Here is a 21,515-nt window from a genome sequence, read left to right as displayed (position 1 = left end):
AAGTTTAGCCTGCCACCTTCGTCTCTTGGCCGTGGTTTCCCTTTGACTATTATGACGTGTCAGGGATGTCTCCTTAGCATCTCTTTTTATCTGCAGGCTGCAGGGAACAGCTTAGTGGTGTTGACTGAAATTCAGAGGAGTTGAGTTTAACCGTGGAGCTAGCATCTTTGGGTCTTGGAGAAGCAGGTTTACGTGAGGGATCGTGAGCTCCTGCTTGTGGGTACAGCATGGGGTTGGGGTGTAGGAGACGCAGTGTCTGACTAGTGCTCGGTTTCTCAGTCCCGAGAACCGAGTCCTGAGCTTGATTGGATCCTCCTCTTCTGATAATTAGAGAATATGAATATCTTTCTCAGGCATCCCCTGAAGTCACCCCCAGGAGTGTTATTCCCATCCCAGCCGTCTGAGGGCAGGAGTATGTAGACATGGGGAAGGAGTAGGAGGATGATGGAGATGGGAGGTAGTGTTGAAGGTGGTGCCAGGAATCCCTTTCTTTGCCAGTACAGAGAAGCTGCTAGTTAATACTTCTGGGAAAAAAAAATGGAAAAAAAAAAACAAACAACCAACCCCAAACCAAACAAAAAACCCCAACAAGTTCTGTGCCTTTGCCCCAGCAGGCCATGATTGCCCCCCAACCACCGGCAGAGACCGTCAGTGCGGACGCAGGACCACGTAGAGCAGTTCCGTTCCGAGGCTGGTGGCACCTTTGTCTTTCCTCATCTTTCTCCAAAGCCTCAAGTCCAGCACGTAAACGTTGCTGGCCTGATGCTTCTCCATTAGCGTCAGCAGCGTTGTTCTCACTAGTCTTAATGGGAACAGGTCAGGCCCCTAATTGCAGCAGTATCTCCTTAACGAGCAGAAACTCCAGCAATTTCATCAGCTGTCACATGGCTCCAGTTCTCATTGTTTTCATGTGCGTGTTGCGTTCTCTAATCCTGGTAAAACTCTCCAGGGTGTGTTTTTAAGGTGACAAATTGATGACCAGCGAAGCACTAAACCTGATAACTTTTGTTTTCGAAGCGGGGCTGTACGAGAGCTGCCGTTGTGCAGAAGCATGTTTCGGCTGACTTGTCCCGAAGCATTAAAGCACCGAATTTTGTGTCTCTATCAGCCAAGAGCTGTTTACCTGGTGACAAATCGCAATTGCTCATATTAAGTCAAAAGTACACCAACACATTTTCAGAATTATTTCCAACGCATTGCACAGACTGTGTCTGGTGGGCCAAGCAAACACTTACGGAGCGGGGATTACAAGCCAGAGTCCCAGATTGCGTCGCTTGTGATCACAGAGAAAACCTCCTGTTAACTGCGCTTCGTTTAGCTAGGGATTTAATTGCTCAGGCTGTAAACGGGCTGCTCCTTTTGTGGCTTGTTTCCATGTCCTGGTATTGCTCTAACCTCCGTTATTTGCACTCAAATTTTTCCGATTGTTCCTTTTCTTCTTTAGAGCGTCTTTCATTGAACCGCCGATAAAATGTGCCCTTTCTTAGGCTAAACCAGGATGTCTTCAAGGTATAAAAAAAACAAAAACAAAAACAACAACAAAAAAAACACAACAAAAACCAAAAACACAACAACAAACAAACAAAACCAAACAAACAAAAAACCCCCCCAAAAAAAACCCCACCAAAAAACAAACATACAACCAAATGAATTCTGCAAATTGAACTGTAATTATTCTCTAGTCTTCAAAAAAAACCCCAAACTTTTATTCTCTGCCTGATTTCTAGGCTGTAATCTCATTGCCTTGACATTTGCATCTCTTGAGGTGTAGAGGTGGCTGGAAAAGACCGGTTCCTGAAGAGATCGGCATCAAGTTGTGCGTGCAAATAGCTGGTTCCCATCTCTGGGCTCTTCAAAAACCAATCTCTGGTGGTGTCGCTAGCAGTCGGGCTCTCCAGCCTCGCTGCAGAGGACTGGATGCAGAGTGTGGGGGAGATGAGGTCATTTTATACCATGGGATCCTCCCCGGGCTGGAGCTCTTCAGAAGCGGGAGGCAGTAGCTCTCCCTGACCCTGCACGTTGTGTTTCTCTTCTCCTGACTGTGGTTGGTTTGCTCCTTGCTTGCGCAAGTGAGCTGAAGTGAACTAGACTGTAAAAGGAATACATTCCCCGCATTTCCCACAATAATCCTGATATCTCTTTGTGTTGCAGCCCTTTCTCTGTCGATCCCTCCATCGGGACTCTTGGGATTGGTGCCATCATGCAAGTAACAGTGGAGTTCCACCCTCTGAAAACCGGGGATCATTCCAGGTCCTTGATAGTTCACTATGACACAGGTAAGTGCTGGGCGCTGCGTGGTGCGCGCTCTCCGCGTCCTTCAAAACGGAGCCCTTCCTACGCAGAATAATGTAAAACTTGCTTTGCAAACAACTTCTAAACCTTTTTTTCTTTCAAAACCTCTGCGCGTTTCAGTGCTTAGAAATGAGCAGATAAAGGGTAAAGGCTGAGTCTGTCCTTGTTCTGTGTCCATCCCTGGGGGACCCTGCTGTCAGCATGGTGTTCTCCACCCAGCATGGCCCTGTGACAGTCAACGACCGTCGTTCCCCGCTGTCCCAGCCACCTTAATTCCCTCTGCAGCTGTACCTCCCCTGTCCCAGATTTACCTCAAATCAAAGTGAAAAATAGTTGGTGATTAGGTGATCGTTAAAGTAGATCCCATCGGAGAGGAGCGAGACTTCTGGAATCCTGTTTTGCTGGGAGTTGCTGAGCGGAAGAAGGAGAAATAGTGATTCTCCATTGCAGTGTGAAGTTTTACTCCTAGACGATGCTGTGTTTCAAGTGTAACATGGGCAATGCAGGTCGATCTCAAACTCTCTCCAATGCCCACTTGTTTCTCACACACCTCTGTACCGTATCTGCTTCTCTGTTGTCTTCTACAGACCCTTTTCTCGATGTTGCCCTCTGCCCATCTCCAGCCTACACTTCACAACATCAGGACTTGAGGGTTCGTGGGATTGGGCAGGAACTGCTCGCTGCCTCCGGAGATAGGTGTGAAATTAAGAGCAGGGTATGAAACCAAGGTCAGGCCAGAGAAACACTGTCGGCTTTAAGTCGCTTTTAAGAGTAAGTGAGGAAAATGCGGGGGGAAAAAGGTGCGATGTTAAAATGCTTCTGTCAGCCTTGGTTCAGCCGAGGTATCTTCTTGCGAGGCTGAATGAGATGCTTTCTCCGTTGCATGAATGCATTTGCTGGGTGTTTTCTTTTGCTTGAAAGAGAAGATTTCTTGTTTTGTCCCTATTCCTGACCGTTGGTCCAGGGAAGCATGAGGTCCTAACCCAGGTGCTACTGGGATGCTTTAGCCCAGCCGTGAATGTCTTGGTTGTCTCGAGTTTGTAGAGTTCTAAAAATGCACCTATATCTTCCAAAGGCTTTTTGTAGCTTGATGAGTTATCACAGCTTTGTTTAATCCTTGGCAGTTAACGGTATGTTCATGGGGAGTGGTTTGTGCTCACTCGGGTTGGGATAACGCTCTCAAAAGAACTACTGAAATTTCAGATAGAGAAGCGCAAGAAGTGCCTCATTTCTATGCATATAGAGAATCTATAGGATAAAACACAGAGAGCTAGATCTTTCTCTGGGGTAGTAGGACTGTAGGGTTTATACTGAGTAAATAATTAGGACCAGGATCTCCACGGCTTGCTTTAAAAACCTGGATCTTCTTTGTACTGAAACACCCCGGTTCTTCCACGGTTCATCTTTGCGAAAGCGATTTGCGTGGATAGACCACAGAGACCAAATTTTCCGCTGCCTTGGGAGACGAGCGACCTCCGCGCGGAGCTACCTGGGAGGTGAACCCAGGATTCATCCCTGCCTGTCGGGACAAGGCTGCAGTTAGTTTTAAATAAACCACGGATTGAGAAGGAGAGCAAGGGAATAATTAAGGGATTATGTCTCCGGCTTTGAAGCATACAAATAAGTAAAAGGCTGCCGAGATTAATTGCTAAAGTGCAACCAAAACATTTAATCAATCAATCTTAAAAGCTGCTTGTTGCAGGTGGAGTGCGGAGCACCAGACAATATTCCCCGACCTCGCCTGGCGAGCCCTGGCTAATTTGTCCTGCGTGGAGTCAGACTCCCTGTGCCTCGCATACAAAAAGCAGCTGCCTCGCTTTTTCGGAGAGCAACAGGCATGTTGTTATAAAACAGAAGCGCTAAGAGTAAAATAGCGGTTTAGGGTGTTGGGAGGCGTTCTCCGCGCTTTACTGTGCGTCTGTATTGACTCGCTCGGCGCAGCGGTTCTCCGTGAATCGTGCGGTTGTGAGTGTGGCTTACACAGGGTCAGGTGTGTGTTACATTGGTTCAGTTTTTGCTGAAGTTGGGTCAAATCTGCCCCTGGCATCGCTTAAGCAAACGCGGAGCTCTTCCATGTGAATAAGTCGCAATTTTCTCGCTGCCTATTAATTGGTTGATTTAAATTGTGTGTTCCTTCAGCTGTCCTGGTTAGATATATAGGTAGTCCCCTGGGTAGACTGTATGTGTGTACCTGTTGCTACAAACTTTACAGATGAGCGTGAGGACAATGTCTTTGTTGCTAAAAGCATCATGATTTACAGTGAAAATTTGACCTTCAACGCTTTACATGCCCAGACTCTTCCATTTCCCCCATGCCGGTGTGTCTAGGTGTGAAAAATCCCATCCTGTCCTGAAATGGAGGTGACTTGGGATGTTCTGGGCTACAGCACATCCCTGTTCATCACCTTAACGTCAGATGGAGGTATCAGAAGGGGTTTGTGAAGCCTGCATGCCAAGCACACGTACTGGTTTGGAAAGAGTTCTGCTCTCAGGACCGCTTGAAGGTCTGGTTGGTGGCTTGGCCCTTCCCAGGTGACTTTTAGCCTGTGGCAAAATAAGTTCACAGAGTTAAGTCTGGTCTCGGCCAAGTCGGTATTCATACAGCTGAGATATTCTTTTAGCTCTCAGGCAGTTCTCAAGTGAGTGCCGCTGTTTGTACATCCAACCCAGTTTGCCACAGTCAGAGCGTTCGTCACAACCTGACAGATAGGTGCTGGAGCGAGTGCAGAGGAGGGCAATGAAACTGGTGAAGGGCCTAGCAGACAAATCATATGAAGAGCGGTTGAAGGAGCTGGGACTGTTTAGTTTGAGGAGGAGGAAGCTGAGGGGAGACCTCATCACTGTCTACAACTATTTGAAAGGACACTGTAGAGAGGTTGGTACTGGTCTCTTCTCAAAGGTAATTAATGACAGAACAAGAGGGAATGGCTTCAAACTCCAACAGGGTAGGTTTAGACTGAACATTAGGAAAGAATTTTTCATAGAAGGGGTGGTCAGGCATTGGAATAGACTGCCCAGGGAGGTGGTTGAGTCACCATCCCTGGATGTGTTTAAGAGACGTTTAGATGTGGTGTTGGGGGATATGGTGTAGGGGAGAACTTTGTAGAGTAGGGTAGATGGTTGGACTCGATGGTCCCAAGGGTCTCTTCCAACCTAGACAATTCTATGATTCTATGATAGCGCAGGTTTGGCGTGGGAGGGTGGGATTTGCTCAGGGACACCTGGTGAAGATGTGTGACAGCTTCCCAGAGCTGTGCCAGAGGTGCAAAGCAAACTCACGAGTCCCATTGCACCCAGAAACAATAACATGTACGGCAGATGCTTTGTGCAAGTAAAAGAGGCTAACGGAGACAGGAGATGCTGGAGACGTGCTGGGAACTGTGGAAGGAGGGTCACTTCTCTACTCAGAGCTCCCTAAATCCCAACTCACGTTGGACTCCTTTCTCCAAGAAGTACCTACTATGGTATGATATGGTCTTCGAGGTGTAGGACCAGGTTATGTGCTTGTGTGGGGGTGCCTGCAGCACCCAGGGGACCTTGTGGCAAGGTGCTACAATGTGCTTCTAGTCCAGGAGATCTAGTGGGTGGTGCTGAAATTCCTCTGTATGGTTTTTCCCCCCTTGGTTGTCACATCCCTTGGGATCTCTTTGTCAGCACGGGAAACTTCAGTAATTAGCAAAGCCCCACTGAGCCTGTGCCTGGCTGACAGACGCTATATATTGAGATGCTTTTATTGCTGTCAGTAATAAGAGTAATTACGCAGATCGTTTTCCTTCGGTGGCTCTGTGAAGCAGAATCCCGGGGGCAGGATCTTGCCCTCTTCGAGAGGAGGGATGAGAGCCAGAGCTCGTATGAGAATTTTAGGAGACAAGAAGAGCCAGCCCTCGAGCAGAAATGTCTACTCCACTACTGTCCTGTCTCCCTGTGGTGCAGAGCCCCAGAAAGCAGCTTCCCCAGAAGAGAGGGGTAACATGCGGCTCAGGAATACTTCTCAGTGGTTTTAGTCCCGCTGGAAGCCTCCAGCCTCGTGCTTGGAGCCTGCTGAGGAACCATCTGGGTGTTTGGCAGATTAATACCCTGTTTTCCCTCGACTTCTTCCACGACTTCGGGGAGGGCTGACGGTTCCTGAGCAGGAGCTCTCCTAAAGCAAATAGCGGCTTGTTCGCTGTGGATCACTGACCCAGGCTCAGAGCATCCTTTTTGGCTCTGCGCACCCAGGGCCGGAGAAGGGAGAGCTCAGCCCCTGCTCCTTGATTAACGACTTCAAGGGTGGGTAGAAGATGGAGGCAGCATCTGCCTCTGGTTCCATAGTTATCGATCAGATCGGATGACTTTAAAAGGATGCGGATGAAGCAATGTGGCCTGAGCCCTGGAGAGCAAAACTTGCGCTCTGCCAAATTCAGGTTATTCCTCTACAGGAGAAGAGAGCAGCTATATATGTTTCTCCAGCATGGCACACTAGGAGCTGGAGATGATGTGGAGCTGAGCTTGCCCTGCTCCGGGGCAGGGAAGGGTCTGGCTGCCTTGTTCCCCTGCTGCTGAGCTTTGCCTGGCCCCGAAACTATAGGGTGCCCAGCGGTGTTTGCTCCCCGTTGCTGTTTCCTTTAGGTGTAAAAAGCAAAACGTCAGCCTCCTGTTACGTAGCATTGGGCTGCAGCCTGGAGAAGCAAGCCCTGGCTGGAGGTGTCTCTTCCCTGGCCATGCCAGTCTCTCCTGGGGTCCTCTCTAGTCCTGAAGGCTGGCCAACAGCTGGCTGCCCTGAAGAAAGACATTGAGGCGCTGGAGCGTGTCCAGAGAAGGGCTACAAAGCTGGTGAGGGGTCTGGAGCACACGGCTGATGAGCAGCTGAGGGACCTGGGGTGTTCAGCCTGGGGAAAAGGAGGCTGAGGGGAGACCTCGCTCTCTACAGCTCCTTGAAAGGAGGGGGTAGTGAGGGGGGGGGTCGGTCTCTGCTCCCAAGGAACAGGCGATGGGACAAGAGGAAATGGCCTCAAGTTGCGCCAGGGGAGGTTTAGGATGGATAGTGGGGAAAATATCTTCACTGAAAGGATTATCAAGCACTGGAAGAGGCTGCCCGGAGCAGTGGTGCAGTCACCATCCCTGGAGGGATTTAACAGATGGGCAGACGTGGTGCTGAGGGACATGGATTTGGCGGTGTTGGGTTGATGGTTGGACTCGATCTTAAAGGTTCCTTCCAACCTGGACAATTCCAAAGGGAATCACTGCAGGAGATTTCGGCACTGAGCACCAGAGAGCTAACGTGACGTGTAGTTTGGGTGGATCTGTGATCTTCCCCTTCCTTTGAGCCAGTGCAAACGCTTGTAGGATAGATGTGATTTCCTTGGAGCAATGTAAGAAAAAACAATAATAATAAAAAAAAATCCTGGGTGGATCTCAAAGTAGTGAATAGGAATCGCTGTAGTTTAGCGTGGCAGCAATGCTCGGGGGTATGGGGGTTATCGGAGGGGAACCTAGGTCTTCTACCCTCCATGGGATGCCCTCACTCGCTGCCCTGAGATGCTTCTGTCCTTCTTGGTCTAATCATGCACAGCTTTTCTGCACTGCAGCAGCCTCTGGAGCCATGAGTGATAGCTACCAGCTTGAGAAAACACTGACATCTAATCTCAAATGGGCAAAATGGGGCATGAGATCACTGGAAAAAATTAAGGCATATTTAAAAACGACTAATTAGGGAGCTGACGTGGAGCTCTTTAGTCACCCGTGGAATGACAGCGAGTTCGACGTGATGTATTAGAGCCATTTGGGTTTGGTGAAGAGGACTGGGTGTGCTTGGCCGGCAGCAGGGGAAGCAAAGCCTGCGCGCCTTGGGCACGGTGAGGGCAGGCTGTAGTAGAGGCCACATCGTATGGCCAAGGGGAGTTGTCACCCATGGTGGTGACCGTTCAGCTCCTGCGTGGATCAGCAGGGTGTTACCGCCTGGGAATGTAAACATGTTGGGAACACAGCATCCCAGACTGGTGAGGGTTGGAAGGTCCCTCTGGAGCTCCCCCAGTGCCACCCCCCGCCAGAGCAGGGGCACCTCCAGCAGTGGCACAGGACATGTCCAGGCGGGTTTGGAATGGCTCCAGAGTGGGAGACTCCCCCCCCTCTCTGGGCAGCTGTGCCAGTGCTCTGCTGCCCTCACGGCAAAGAAGTCCCTCCTCAGGTTGAGATGGAGCTTCCTATGGTCAAGTTTGTGCCTGTTGGGGTGCTGAATCCCTTGCTTAAGGTAGACTTGATGCTGGGTTTAGTGGAATGGGCGTCCCGCGGTAAAGGAGGCCATCCGCGCAAGGGCTCGGCGGTGTGTTGGTGATCACCGCGCACGTGCAGGAAACGCGTTCAGCGCCAGCCCTGCTTGTTTACAGCTGTTTGAGGCTGAACATGCGCTCGTAGCACAGAGACCCCAACGCCTCTGAACATCTCGGCTGCCCACAAGGATAAAACATCCGGGGGAAAAAAGCACTGCCTGGCTGTGATACACATCTGTGGGTTTGCGTAGACTTTGGCAAACACAACCGCCTTCGTGTAGCTCTGTTCCCTTTCCTTCAAGGACCCCCTTTCTGCCAAGGGTCTCGTCATCTGTCTCGCAAAGCCGGCAGCGCAATCAATGGCTTCCAGGAACTTCTTTGAAAACAAAATGAAAATCCTATTGATTTAGTCTCTAGATCAAGCCTTTTCCTTTTTCTTTCTCCTTTGTAACTCCACTGATGGATGTGGATAGGCAGCAGGGATTAACTGAGGTTTCGCCCTTGTTGCGTTGCGTTTTTACATCCCGGAGATCACAAAAAAAAAAAAAAAGTTGCTGAGTGCTCTCAATTCGTACTGACTTCAACCAGAACGGAGGCGATGTGAATGAGGCTCAATACCTGCCTGAGCCAACTCGCTGCCTTGTTAGAGATATATATATATATACCTGAGCCATCCCTCTGTTGTGTAGGGTACCAGGGTGGGAATACCAAACCCCTTTTCTGGTTGCGCGAGGGTTTACGGGGGCTCTGCTGTCGCTGTGAGTAGCGTTAAGTTACTATTGAGCTAAATTCACGGCAACGGACCCTGAGCTGCTGGTGGCCACTGCTGCGTGCCGTTGCTTATCACCTCTGTAGCTGTTCATCTTCATGCAATTCCCCGTTCCTTCAGCACCAGACAGATTTATAGTAGTTCTTAGAATTGCGAAGAGGTGGGGAAATGCTCTTAAGCAGCAGCCTCTTTTGACTCTGAAGCTTTGCTGTAGTGCACTGACACAGGGTGTGGTTTTTTTTTTTTTTTTTTTTTTTTTTTTTTTACTTTGTGTTTAAGCAGGTGTTTAAAACTGACTTTATTCTGTGAGTTTATGAAGAAGATCTTCTTCCCTGAGTTATCCTAATGTGTAAGCCAGACTCTGATGGTGTAGCTGTTACAAGGGCTTCTCTAGCTTTTCCTTGCACTACTTTGCAGGTAGGTTGGGGCAACCCCCAGCCCAGCTCCAGGCTGGGGGGAGAATGGCTGGAGAGCAGCCCTGAGGAGAGGGACTTGGGGGTGGTGCAGGATGAGAAGCTCACCACGAGCCACAGTGTGCGCCGGCAGCCCAGAAAGCCCCCGGCACCCCGGGCTGCATCCCCCGCAGCGTGGCCAGCAGGGCGAGGGGGGGATTGTGCCCCTCTGCTGCACTCTGCTCTGGGAAGACCCCCCCGCAGTGCTGCCTCCAGCTCGGGGGGTCCCCACAGCAGAAGGACACGGAGCTGTTGGAGCGGGGCCAGAGGAGGCCCCAGAGATGCTGGGAGGGCTGGAGCCCCTCTGCTGGGAGGACAGGCTGGGAGAGTTGAGGGGGTTCAGCCTGGAGAAGAGAAGGCTCCAGGAAGACCTTATTGCAGCCTTCCAGTGCCTAAAGGGGCTCCAGGAGAGCTGGGGAAGGACTTTTTCCGAGGGCATGTAGTGATAGGACAAGGGGGGAATGGCTTCAGACTGGAAGAAGGTAGATTTAGGTTAGATATTAGGAAGAAATTTCTCACTCTGAGGGTGGTGAGCCCCTGGCGCAGGTTGCCCCGAGAAGCTGTGGCTGCCCCATCCCTGGAGGTGTTCAAGGCCAGGTTGGACGGGGCTTGGAGCAACCTGGGCTGGTGGGAGGTGTCCCTGCTCAGGGCAGGGGGGTGGAACTGGGTGGTCTTCAAGGTCCCTTCCAACCCAAACCATTCTGTGATTTTTTTCTTTGTGCGTGTCACAGTCAGTGATTGCAGGTTGTGCTTTTCTTCCTTCGCTTGTGAGAATTCCCAGCAGCGTGGCTGGTTTCTGACTTTTTTGTTCTTGTATGTTCGCTTCAAACTGAGTGGAGGGAGGCATATACTGTAGGCAAAAAAAGAGAGAGGTATAAATAAGAGTTCCTCCAATTATGTGTTGACTTTGCATCTTAACAGTAGGGGCGTCACAACAGAGCGAGGATTGGGAACTACTGCTTTACACAACTGATTAGTTATGGGCCTTTATAGTCCAAATCAATTAGATTGATGAGTGAGTCTAATTGGTCTCCGAAGTATTCACTTATGTCAAAACAGCTAATAGGAAATAACTGTTTTCTGTCTTTGTTCCCCTTTTTTAGAACTGCTTGTAATAATCACTTCTTTTTTTTATATATTATCTTAGATAAAGTTGTTCTACTCCTTGCGAACACAGTGTGGCCTTTGCCCCCTCTCCGGGGCCTCATGTTTCAAGACAGATGGTCCATCACTTTGAGGGTAGATGAAGGGGAATTAACTTTGTGCTTGAGGTGGGGTTTTGGGGTGTGTGTGTGTTTGGTGTGTTTTTTTGTTTGGGTGTGTGGTTCTTTTTGGTTTTTTTTTTTTTTTTTTTTCCACAGCTTTATAGCTCCACAGCTCCGTACCACTCCTCCTGACAAAAAAAGTGCTGAAGCAACCCACGGAGTCAAACGTATGAGCACAAACTGTGTGTGTGTGTGTACTAGACGGGTCGTTTGGAAGTTTCCAATCTGCTTTTTTGCTGGATTGGTCATTCCCAGGTATGCACAGAAACCTGTGTGACTCTGCATTTTTAGCACAGGTGAGATTTCTGGAAGAACGTGGTTTTTCTGCTTGTCTGCCCTCTCACCAGTGGAAATCACTCGTGTGTTCTTAAGCGTCGTTAAGTCTGGATGCGTTTCAGGGCAGAACTGGCCATCCATTAGCCTCGCTCCCCTCGTGGATCAGTCGGCATCTGCGGAGAAGCAGAAGAGCAGCTTGAAGGGTGATTGATTTATGAAGTGGTATATTGGACATGTCTTTGCCGGGCAATTAGAATGAAAGTTCCTGCGCTGTTTTCCCCGCGGGCCAAAAGCGATGTTTCAGCCAGTCAGGTACCCCAGCGCATCAGTATGGGAGTAGCAATAATGATTAAAAAGAGCCCCGGGCACGCTGGATGTGCGGCAGTGCCATCTTTCATCATCTGATGGTTGTGTTGTCCTTTTCAATACACTCTGCGAGGCGCCTTCACGCTGGGCAGGATAAAGCCTCCGTGCTGGTTCCCAGATATTCCCGTGCCGGAGTGTTTCGTGCTGTAACAAGGCAAACGCATCTTCCTAAGGGCGGTGCAGAGGAGGGAACGCTTTGGGTGCTCCGTTACAGAAGGATGCACGACGAGGAGCCTGTTTGATTGAGAAGCGGATGACTTAACGTGCAAGAGAGCTGTCTGAAAAGCCTGTCCCATAGACCGCTGCTGCCCGGTCATTGGTTTCCACCTCCTCCTTCTGCCCCATCTGTTGTCTTACGGTTCCTTGCGATGCCTTTTTGGGGTAGAAAAACCTTCTTTTTACCATGTGCTGGATGGGCTCAGTGGGTGCTTTGCTGAGGCCCCGGGCTGTGCTGGGGACTTCTGGCCATTAACAGAGCTAATTGTGGCAGTAATCATGATTAGGTTGCTCTGAGCTTTGTTGGAGCCTGGGAATGATTCTTTAGAAACACCCGTCTTAGCAGCAGCGGTTATTTAGTGGTTTATAAACAAGCTGCTCCCAGGGCTGGAGGAAATAAGGTGATGATTTAACGGTGTCTGAAGGTAGCTCGTGAACGCCGCCTTGGAGAAACACGTAAAAATTACTATCGCTGCTCTGCATTTTGCTCCAGTGCTGGAAATACATGAGCGGGGGCTGACAGATGGCATTTCTCTGGCCGGCGGAGACCCGGCGCACCTCGTAGGTGACACCGTTAGCTTCCCAACAGCCAAGCAGGTCGGAGGAACGCTCCTGGCTCCCATCTAGTGGGAGTTCCACGGGAGACACAGCAAAAAGTATATGGTGGGGAGGGCTGGATCCAGCTGTAGGTGACTTCTCTGGCATTCCAGAGGTCCCTTAGCCCGGTGAAGTGACTCACTCTCCGCTGATGATAGCGGTCCTTTGCGTGCTGTTTGAAAAACAAGAATATACGGGCAGTGGGGAGGCAGTTGGGTGCGATAGTAGCAGCAGCAAAAGAATTGCTTAAGGCAGATCGCTATGGAGGTGCAATAACACCCTTTTGAGCGAAGAGCTCAGCTCTCGTTGGGTGTATTTTTGGTGAGAAGGCAGCAGGACCCGTCTCTCGTCATCTGCGTTCGTAGAAGAGATGAGAGCAAGGCAGAGTCTTCCGACAAACCGGGCAAATGAAATTAAACTTGCTTTCCACGCTACCCAGATATTCCAAATTTGACTGTCGTGCGCTCCGAAAAAAGATTTTTAAATCCCTATTCAGCAAAGGGGGAGTGATGGGGTAAAGGAAGAATATATCTGTGAGGATGAAATGCAGCAGGGTGCTGTTCTGTTTCTCTTTGGTCTAATCAATCTGGCTACCGGCGTCCTAATATTTAGAGCAGCAATCAATGGAGGAAAGTACCACTGTTGAATACTAGGAAAGCGTTCTTCATAAAACCTGAAATTTTTTTAGAAATTAGAAATCTTGTTCGGGGCTTTGCTCATCCCTTCATTGAGCGATACTTTCAGGCTAAGCAAAACTTGTCTTTCTATTTAAGAACAACTTGTACTGCTCTGAAAACTATTCCCTCTTGCACCAGGATGATCAAGCAGCATTAGAAGAATTCAGAAAGATGTTTTAGGTCATCTGTAAATTCCCTTTATGATTTTTTTTTTTCCTGCAGAATAGGCCCCCCAGGAAGGATGAACCAATACTAGATTTCTTGCTTCGAGGCAAGTAATGATGTGCCAAGATAACCTGCATCCGTCGCGATGCAGATGGATGCTGGAATAAAAGCCAGTGGTGTTTCTGCTGTGTCAGAGGGCGTTGTTCAGGAGCACACAACCCAAAGCATCTGCTCTGCTGCTGGATAAAAAAATCTAGCTTTTAATTTCAAGTTCAAGCATTGCTTCATTTGGGTCGGAGAGAGAGTTCTGTGTTCTGCCATCGGTAGGAAACGCATGAAAAGCGTGTCAGAATGAGCGAATTGACAGCCTGTAATAAGATCCTGTTGTGTAAATAATGATAGGGCAGACACATCGAGATTCAGTAAATGGGCTTTCGTGGCAGCAAAGCATCCCAAACTACGCACCACAGACATTACCCTGTCAAGCGAAATACCTAGTGCTACATCACTCTTACAGTACAGAGGGTGGTTGGGTTTTGGTTGTGGTTTGCGTGTTTTTTTTTTGTGTTGTGTTTTTGGTGTGTGTTTTTTTTTTTTGTTTGCTTTTTTTTTTTTTTAAAAAAAAAAACCACCTTATATATTAAACAGCCAAGAGTCTTAAATGAAATGTCACATCTAATTTGGCAGCCACGCCGTGAAGCCTGCAGCCCTTGGCCATCCCTGACAGCTCCACTCGCTGCGTCAGTTCATCCGCCCGGCAGAGCTGTGCCTTCCTCCGGCCGCGCTGGAGTCTGGCCATGCTCCGCTAGACCCAGCCCTTGGCAGGTTTAGGTATTCAGCACCACGTCAAATGCTTCTCTTTAAGGTAGAAGATGCTCTGGCAAACCCTCCAGCCTTCATAAGAGTCCTCGGAGCCGGGAGCGTCAGGGTGGCTGCGTCCCCGGCTCCTCTCCGGGAGAGCAGCGATAGGGGATGCTTAGCAAAGCATGTAGGAACAGGCGGTGCATATGCTTTCTCCCCCGCAGGCTCTGGAGTGAGCATTTCTCTGTGCTGGAGGCTTTATACTCATCTTTGTTTAATAGCTTCCGATGGTTTTATCTTACAGGAATTTGTCCGGTTGCTCTCTGGATTTATAGCTGTTAGCCTTGACAGCCTCCCATGGCACTGCGTTCCAAAGGAGGGAATGTTCCCTGGGAAAATACTACCGCTTCTGTGTAATTTCTGACTAATAATGTTATTTCAGGCCCTCGGGTTCCTGGTTTGTGACCAATTTTTCCTTATTCGCGTTTCCCAGGCCGTTCACGCTTTTACAAACCTCTCCTGTGTGATTTCTGGGTTGAGGAATCCCATTTAGTCTTCATATAGAAGCTGCTCTGAACTTTTGGTCATTCTTTTTGCCCTTCTCTATTCAATTTCAAACGCTTCAGTTTGTTTTTTGAGATCTGAGCTATACCCGATATTTCAAAACCCGCGTGGCCATGGGTTTAGACAGTGAGATGATGATGATGATGGTTTTCATGGTGTTTATTTTATAGTAGTTTGTTGTCGTGATCGTTAGTAGGTCGTGTTTCCGTGAACCCGAGTGGTACATGCTCGAAGAGCTGTGCACGTCTCCCGTTTCTTGGGTCCTGGTTCCTCTGCTTGCCAATGAATGCCGAGGATTCAGCGGAGGGGAAAGGCAGCGCTCACAAAGCGTACCCGCCTCCGTAACTCTTCCGAACTTCAGTAATTTTTTTATATGCTAAATTCGCCGTTAGAGAAAGCAGATTGTCCACTCGCTGGAGACATCGCTGTTTCTCTCGCAACGTAACTCATCTCTGGCCACAAATGCCTACCTCTCCAGCCTCCCGTAAGAGCAGAGAAACTGAGGGTTATACAGGCCTGCAGGCTGAATTCTCCGCGTGTGGAGATGAATGAATGACTGCAGAGATCTCCTGTTTTTAAGGGTGAGCCTTGCTTCATGCCCCAGCCCCTCTCCAAAGAGGGGGGGGTGCTCTCTTCCCAGAACAAGTGTGATTTCTGCTGCGTTGTCTGGCTTTGCATTTAAGGACTCCATCCAGCACATGCCCATCTCTCTCCTTGTGGTGTTGCACGGTCGCCTTTTAAAAGCAGGCCCAGCTGCCTTGCCATAACCTGTGCAGTTAGGAGATGCTGAGGGATGCTCACCAGAACATGGCGGTGTTGCTGCACTTTTCAGCTGGGGCCGGCTTGGAAACTTCAAGCACCACTCATAGGAATGCCGTTTCTAGCGAGTCAGTGTGGCCGTGTCCTTCCTCAAAGCATGTCTGATGTTCACTGTTTGCGTCTCACCTGGGAAACCCTCACCCACAACAGGAGGAGTGGGCTTCCTTCTGAAGTTTGAGCTCAGATAACTCCCAGAAGTTCCTTGGTTGGGAAGAATGAAGGTTTGAAAGCTCTGGAAATGAGGGAGCCTTTGGTGGGTGTCATTTCTGGAGGGTGAAATGCTGGTGGGTACTCCAGCAAGACTCCAGTCATTCATTGGTTGATGTGCATGGCCAGGGGCTCTCTCCTCTTCAGCTCGGTTTGAGGTGGAAAGTGAAGATGTCCTCACTCTGGTCGTTGAATATCTTGGGGATGCTCAGTGTAGATCTGCTCGCTTGAGTATAGGCAACAGGACCCAGGCTGAAGAATTGGGCTTACAGGGCTGTAATGGGCAGGTTGGTGTGGGCCATGCCCCAACAGTCCCGTTTTGATGTATCTTCACAAACCCACAGAAAGTGAGGGTACTGCTGCTACAACGCAATGAAGTTCTTGTCTGTGTCCCATCCTGCCGTGGGCTGTCACTTCACTTGTTCCTCTGAACCTCCCTCTTCTGCCCATGTGCCCCCAGGCATCTTTGCTTGTCAGCAGCGAGGGGTCAGGAGGGACACATGCACTGGTTATGGGCCTGGGGGAGACCCTGGGTGAGCCGTGACTGAGGTGGGACGCCTCAGAGTCACCTGAATGGCTTTCATGCAGAATTCACAGCATCCCAGAGTGGTGAGGGTGGGAAGGGCCCTCTGGAGCCCCCCCAGTCCCACCCCCCGCCAGAGCAGGGTCACCTCCAGCAGTGGCACAGGACATGTCCAGGCAGGTTTGGAATGGCTCCAGAGGGGGAGATTCCCCCCCCTCTCTGGGCAGCTGTGCCAGTGCTCTGCCGCCTGCACAGGAGAGAAGTCCCTCCTCAGGTTGAGATGGAACTTCCTGTGCTCCAGTTTGTGCCCGTTCCCTCTTGTCCTGTTACTGGGTACCAGTGACAAAAGACTGTTCCCACCCCCCAGCACCCTCCCTTGAAGGATTGATAAGCGTTGATAAGATCCCCCCTCAGCCTTCTCTTCTCCAGACCGAAAAGCCCCACGTCCCTCAGCCTCTCCTCAGCAGAAAGATGCTCCACTGCCCTCATCATCTCTGTAGCCCTTTGCTGGACCCTCTCCAGCAGTTCCCTGTCCTTCTTGTCCCGGGGAACCCCAAACTGGACACAGCGCTCCAGATGTGGCCTCCCCGGGGCAGAGCAGAGGGGGAGAATGACCTCCCTCGCCCTGCTGGCCACGCTCTGCTTGATGCCCCTGAGCATGCCATTGGCCTTCTTGGCCACCAGGGTGCATTGCTGCCTCATGGGCATCCTGTTGGCCACCAGGACTCCCAGGTCCCTTTCCACAGAACTGCTCTCCAGCAGGTCAGCCCCCAACCTGTACTGGTGCAGGGGGTTATTCCTCCCCAGGTGCAGTACCCTACACTTGCCCTCGTTGAATTTCATAAGGTTTCTCTCTGCCCAGCTCTCCAGCCTGTCCAGGTCACACTGAATGGCGGCACAGCCTTCTGGCGTGTCAGCCACTCCTCCCAGTTTCATGTCATCAATAAATTTGCTGATGGTACACTCCATCCCTTCATCCAGGTCACTGGCGGGTATATTGAACAGGACTGGACCCAGCACTGACCCCTGAGGGACACCACTTGTTACTGACCTTCAACCAGACTGTGTGCCACTGCCTGTAACTCTCCGAGCTCTATCTGCCAGCCAGTTTTCAGTCCACCCCACTGTCCATTCCCTGTGACCCGAGTGGGATGGCAACCCAGAGGCCACCTGGGCCTGTCTGAAAAATCTCACTATAAATACCATCACCTTGGGGATAAACCTCTACAAGCACAGCCAGGAACAAGGTACTTTAGGTGGCGTCCTCGTGCTCATGCTGTCCGTACACAGCTAGCGGGAGGTGTTAGGCGTACTGATCCATGGAACTGCTAATACAGCTAAAAGCTGTGACGCTTTCTCCTGTTACCTGTGATGTGCTGTTTCTTGTACTTGCGTCAGCGAGATGAGCAAAGCCTCCCCTTTGCTTTGTTCCAGGTGAAGATGTTCACACAAGCCTTTATGGAGCAGCTGTAGATGTCAACATCAGGCTCGACAGGAACTCCTTGACGGTCGAGAAGACTTACCTCACGCTGTCAAACCACACATCGGTGGTCATCCACAATCAGAGTGAAGTCATAGCCCACTTCCAGTGGAAGGCTTTTGTTACTCAGGAGGAGGAGGATCAGCAGAAGCTGAGGTTTGTTTGAAAGATCCATTTCAGTAAGATACACTGCCCAAGGGTAAAACTAACGTAGGGCCTCGGAGGGGTGTTGGTGCTTTTGAATGGTTTGGGAGAAGTAAACCATTCACGGTGTCAGGGTATGTCACTGAGCTTCAGGGTAGTGGACCTCAGCCCTTCCCAATCCGGTTCCACCCGTACTCTGGCTGAGGATGATATTTTTGGGGAGGAAAATTTGATTGCAATAACTGGATAGCAAATTTGTGTTTTGTGGGACCACAAACCACCGAAACCCAGAGATCCTTGGGCTACAGAGTGTCCATGAGGCCGAGGAAAGCGGTAGCGCTCATCACCTGAGACTTAACATAGCTGCAGGTAACATAATTATTATAATAGTTACCACAGTTTCTTCCACTCCAGCTTTGATAAGATGGCAGGCTCCGTTTCCAGTAACGTGCAGGGTAGAGTGTTTCGGTGGCCCAGAAAGTTGAGGCCATCCTGCTGTAGGATGTTAAATTGCCTTGCGCTGCCCCGGTTTGCAGCACAACGAGGTATTTCTGCCCTTCTTTAGGGGCCGGAGAGAGTTTGGAGGTGGAGGGTTCTGGGGGGAAGGTGGGGCAGCGCAGGACCTGGGAGCGCGTTTGGGCTCCGGCATACCATGTCTTCGTGGTGGTGAGAGATGGGACAGGATGGTCAAAGGGTGTCTCTGGTGAAGCTTTGAAATTCCCATTTCTGGGAGCAGAGAAACACTTACAGCCGGGTGGGGTGGGGTGAATTGGAAATGACACTTAAAAGCTTGGGTGATTTGGGGAGTCTTCGCGTGACTTTTCAGACTTGGATGTATTGGAGTTAGTCTGAACCCACAGCTGATCGGGAAACTGCCTTAAACTGGAGCACTTTTTAAGGGCTTCTGAGCAAATAAAGTTCAACATAATTAGGTCAGAAATGCCTTGAAGGCCAAAACTAGTTTTCCACTGTTCTCTATTTTTAATTACACAGTGTGTGACTTCTCTGCGAGCTCAGTGTGTTAAAAGAAAATCTCATGACCTTCTCTTGGCGCTTCCCTGGACCATTCCTTTACCATCTCTTCCCACCTGCCTGTCTCAGTCTGGACCCTGAGTGGTCCTCTTTCTCCTCAGAAGCAACCAGGTTTCTCCACCGTAGAGTTCAACCTGATATTTTTTTCCAGTTACATTTGATCTCCTGCCAGTCAGTGTCCTAGACACTGACCAGGACATTTGTTCTTCCTTACTTGAAGGTCTTAGGGGTGGTCAGAGCTCCGAGGCCACTGTCCTGTTGTAGGAGAAGCTTCTGAGGTCTCAGAGCAGGGAGGACTTTGATGAGGGGAGGCAGTGGGACATGATCTAAAAAGCCCTGGATCATTTAGAAGGTCTATCCAGGGGTTTGTTCTTTCTCCTGCAGGACTTTTTTGGAATGTAATGGTGGAATTCTCATCTGTCGCTGGAGGTTGAGTTGAGGGTTGCTTATGTCAATGCCTGGAAGCCCCCCCTAATGCATAGAATTGTAGGTCAGCCGTGGAGAAACATCTCCTATTGCGCTCCACGGGGAGCTGGCCAAAAGCAAGTATTTTTGGCGCTGGTGACAACACTTGCCCGAGGCTCTGTCTGTGTGCCGCTGGTAACGTCTGTGACTGTATTTCCTTTCTAATCGTATTTGTATTTAGCCGGGTGATGATCGCTATCCTGTTTATACTACGCTGCCTCCATTCGCTGCATATGGAGCCTTCCACTCGTCCCCCCCAGAGTTGTCACCTGCTGGTTCTTCATGGCCAGGGGACTGGAGCGTGAAGGGGGGACAGCAATATGCCAGCCAGGAATCAGCTGCTCTTGTAGCAGCGCTCCCTCCCCATCTCTTGGTTGGGATCTTGAAAAACTAGAATGGTTTCTGCTACAACTACCGAGTAAGGGAGAGATTAACTGTGTCAAAGCTCTGCGGGGAAGGCCAAAAAGGAGAAAGGATAAGGTGGTTCAGGGCTGGAGTTAAGGGTTTGGATCCAGCGGTGCTGGTTGGGTGATGTGAGGCGAAGTCCCTTCCTTTCTCGTGGCTTCTGTTTTCCTGCATGTGAAACCATTAAATTTCACCGAGGTGATGCGATGCCTGAATTCATTAGTTGGCTTTGAAAGTCCTGTGGGATCCTCTGGTGGAAGGCAGCGTGGGGAACAGAGAGCAGACACTGTTTGCTTATCCCTGCGGGTCCAAAAGGGAAGGGAAAAAAAAAAAAAAAAAAGAGCGATGCGGGTAACCTGCGGCTGAAACCCGGCTGCTTCCCTCCCTTCCCAGTGAAGCGCTGCAGCGGGCGCTCCTGGATCTTTGTCGTCTGCCTCCCAGGAGCAGCTCTACGGTAGGAAAAACCAGTTGAGGTTGGTGGTGGATTCTCCTCCAGTTGGGGCAGTGGCTTTGAGCCAGGTTGCTCTCTTGAAGGCTGCTGGCTTTAAAAACAAAAACAAAAACAAAAAAAAACCAAAAAAAAAACCAAAACACAAAACAAACCCTCTCTTCTTAGTTTATAAGCATGGAGTAAACCTTCCCGCTGTGCCGGTGTACGACAAGTGATATTCTGGTCTGTTTTGGGACCCCGTGGCTGGGGGGGTCAGCCCCTCGCTGAGTTGCTGCTGTTCCTCCCCGGAGCGTGTTGCTGCCCCTGCCCTTCCATGCCAATCTCCGCAAATATGCAGCTTATTAAATTATCTGCTTGGTTTGTCTCTCCCCGTGGCTGCAGGCTGTGCAACAGGCTGAAGAGGCAGGAGGAGGACCAGACGGATTATTTTCTCAAGGAGTGTACGGTGGACCCCGCTCTCCGAGAACGCCTTTCCCTTCTCTCCCGCACCTTCCAGAACCAGAGAGCGAAGGTGCAAGGAGACTCCATGCTCTTCTCCGATGATATCTTCACCATTGAGCCGGTGGTAAGCGATAGCTGAGAACCTCCCTTCCTCCTTCTTCTCTTCGAATGAGGTCACTTGGCAGATCCCCGCATCAGCTGGCGTGATGTGCAAAGAGGGGAAAACATCAGGTTTCTCGTGAGGCCGGGAGAGCTCGGTGCAAAAAGCGTTTCTGAACCGTGGGCAGCGAGAGCCTGCCGAAAGCCGAGCTCCTGCAAGGGCTAGAAATTAAGGGCACTTAATAAACAGTGTGCGGAGGTATTGATTATTATACGTAAAGACACACCTTATATACTATTTGTGGATTAACAAAGGATATAAGAGCACTGTCAGTTCACAGGTTGACATGAAGAATGAAAGGAGGCCAAATTCAGCCCAAGTTTAATCGCAGAAATACCAATCCCTTCCTATAACCAGGACTTACACCACATCTTGAATCTCCCAGTGCCATCGGTGAGCCTGGACACAAGGCTGGCAGGTTTAAACAGACTTTTTGATTTCTGTTGCACATAGGTACTGAAAATCTTTTGTCTTTTCTCTTCATGCAAGCAAAATCTCATGTCCTTTGTTCAGCCAAAGTCCTGCTTCTGAGTATTTGCATGGTCTGAGATGAAGAGCGCCTGCTGGCCGAGCGATACAAAATCCCTTCTCGTCTTTGGAGTAAACCCTAGAACAAGCCCAACCTCTTCTTTTCTTATGAAAATAGGTGAACTCTTTTTTTTTTTTTTTTTTTAAGGAAGGAATCGTGTTCTTTTTGGTT

General features: G+C 49.9%; 1 protein-coding gene across 1 annotated transcript in view; it reads left to right on the top strand.

Annotated features, from left to right (window-relative positions):
- The window catches only part of HYDIN (HYDIN axonemal central pair apparatus protein), a 161,422-nt gene that overhangs the window by 21,081 nt on the left and 118,826 nt on the right, over window positions 1-21,515 (top strand). The window contains exons 6-8 of the mRNA XM_082489568.1: window positions 2,152-2,276; window positions 17,672-17,873; window positions 20,596-20,779. Of these exons, the coding sequence (XP_082345694.1) occupies window positions 2,152-2,276; window positions 17,672-17,873; window positions 20,596-20,779 (511 nt within the window). The remainder of the gene's footprint in view (window positions 1-2,151; window positions 2,277-17,671; window positions 17,874-20,595; window positions 20,780-21,515) is intronic.

This window comes from Vanellus vanellus (assembly GCF_965231255.1).
Source record: "Vanellus vanellus genome assembly, chromosome: 12".
NCBI classification, from domain to species: Eukaryota; Metazoa; Chordata; class Aves; order Charadriiformes; family Charadriidae; genus Vanellus; species Vanellus vanellus.
The sequence above is the reverse complement of the archived record's forward strand: the minus strand, read 5'-3'. Positions and strand labels throughout refer to the sequence as shown.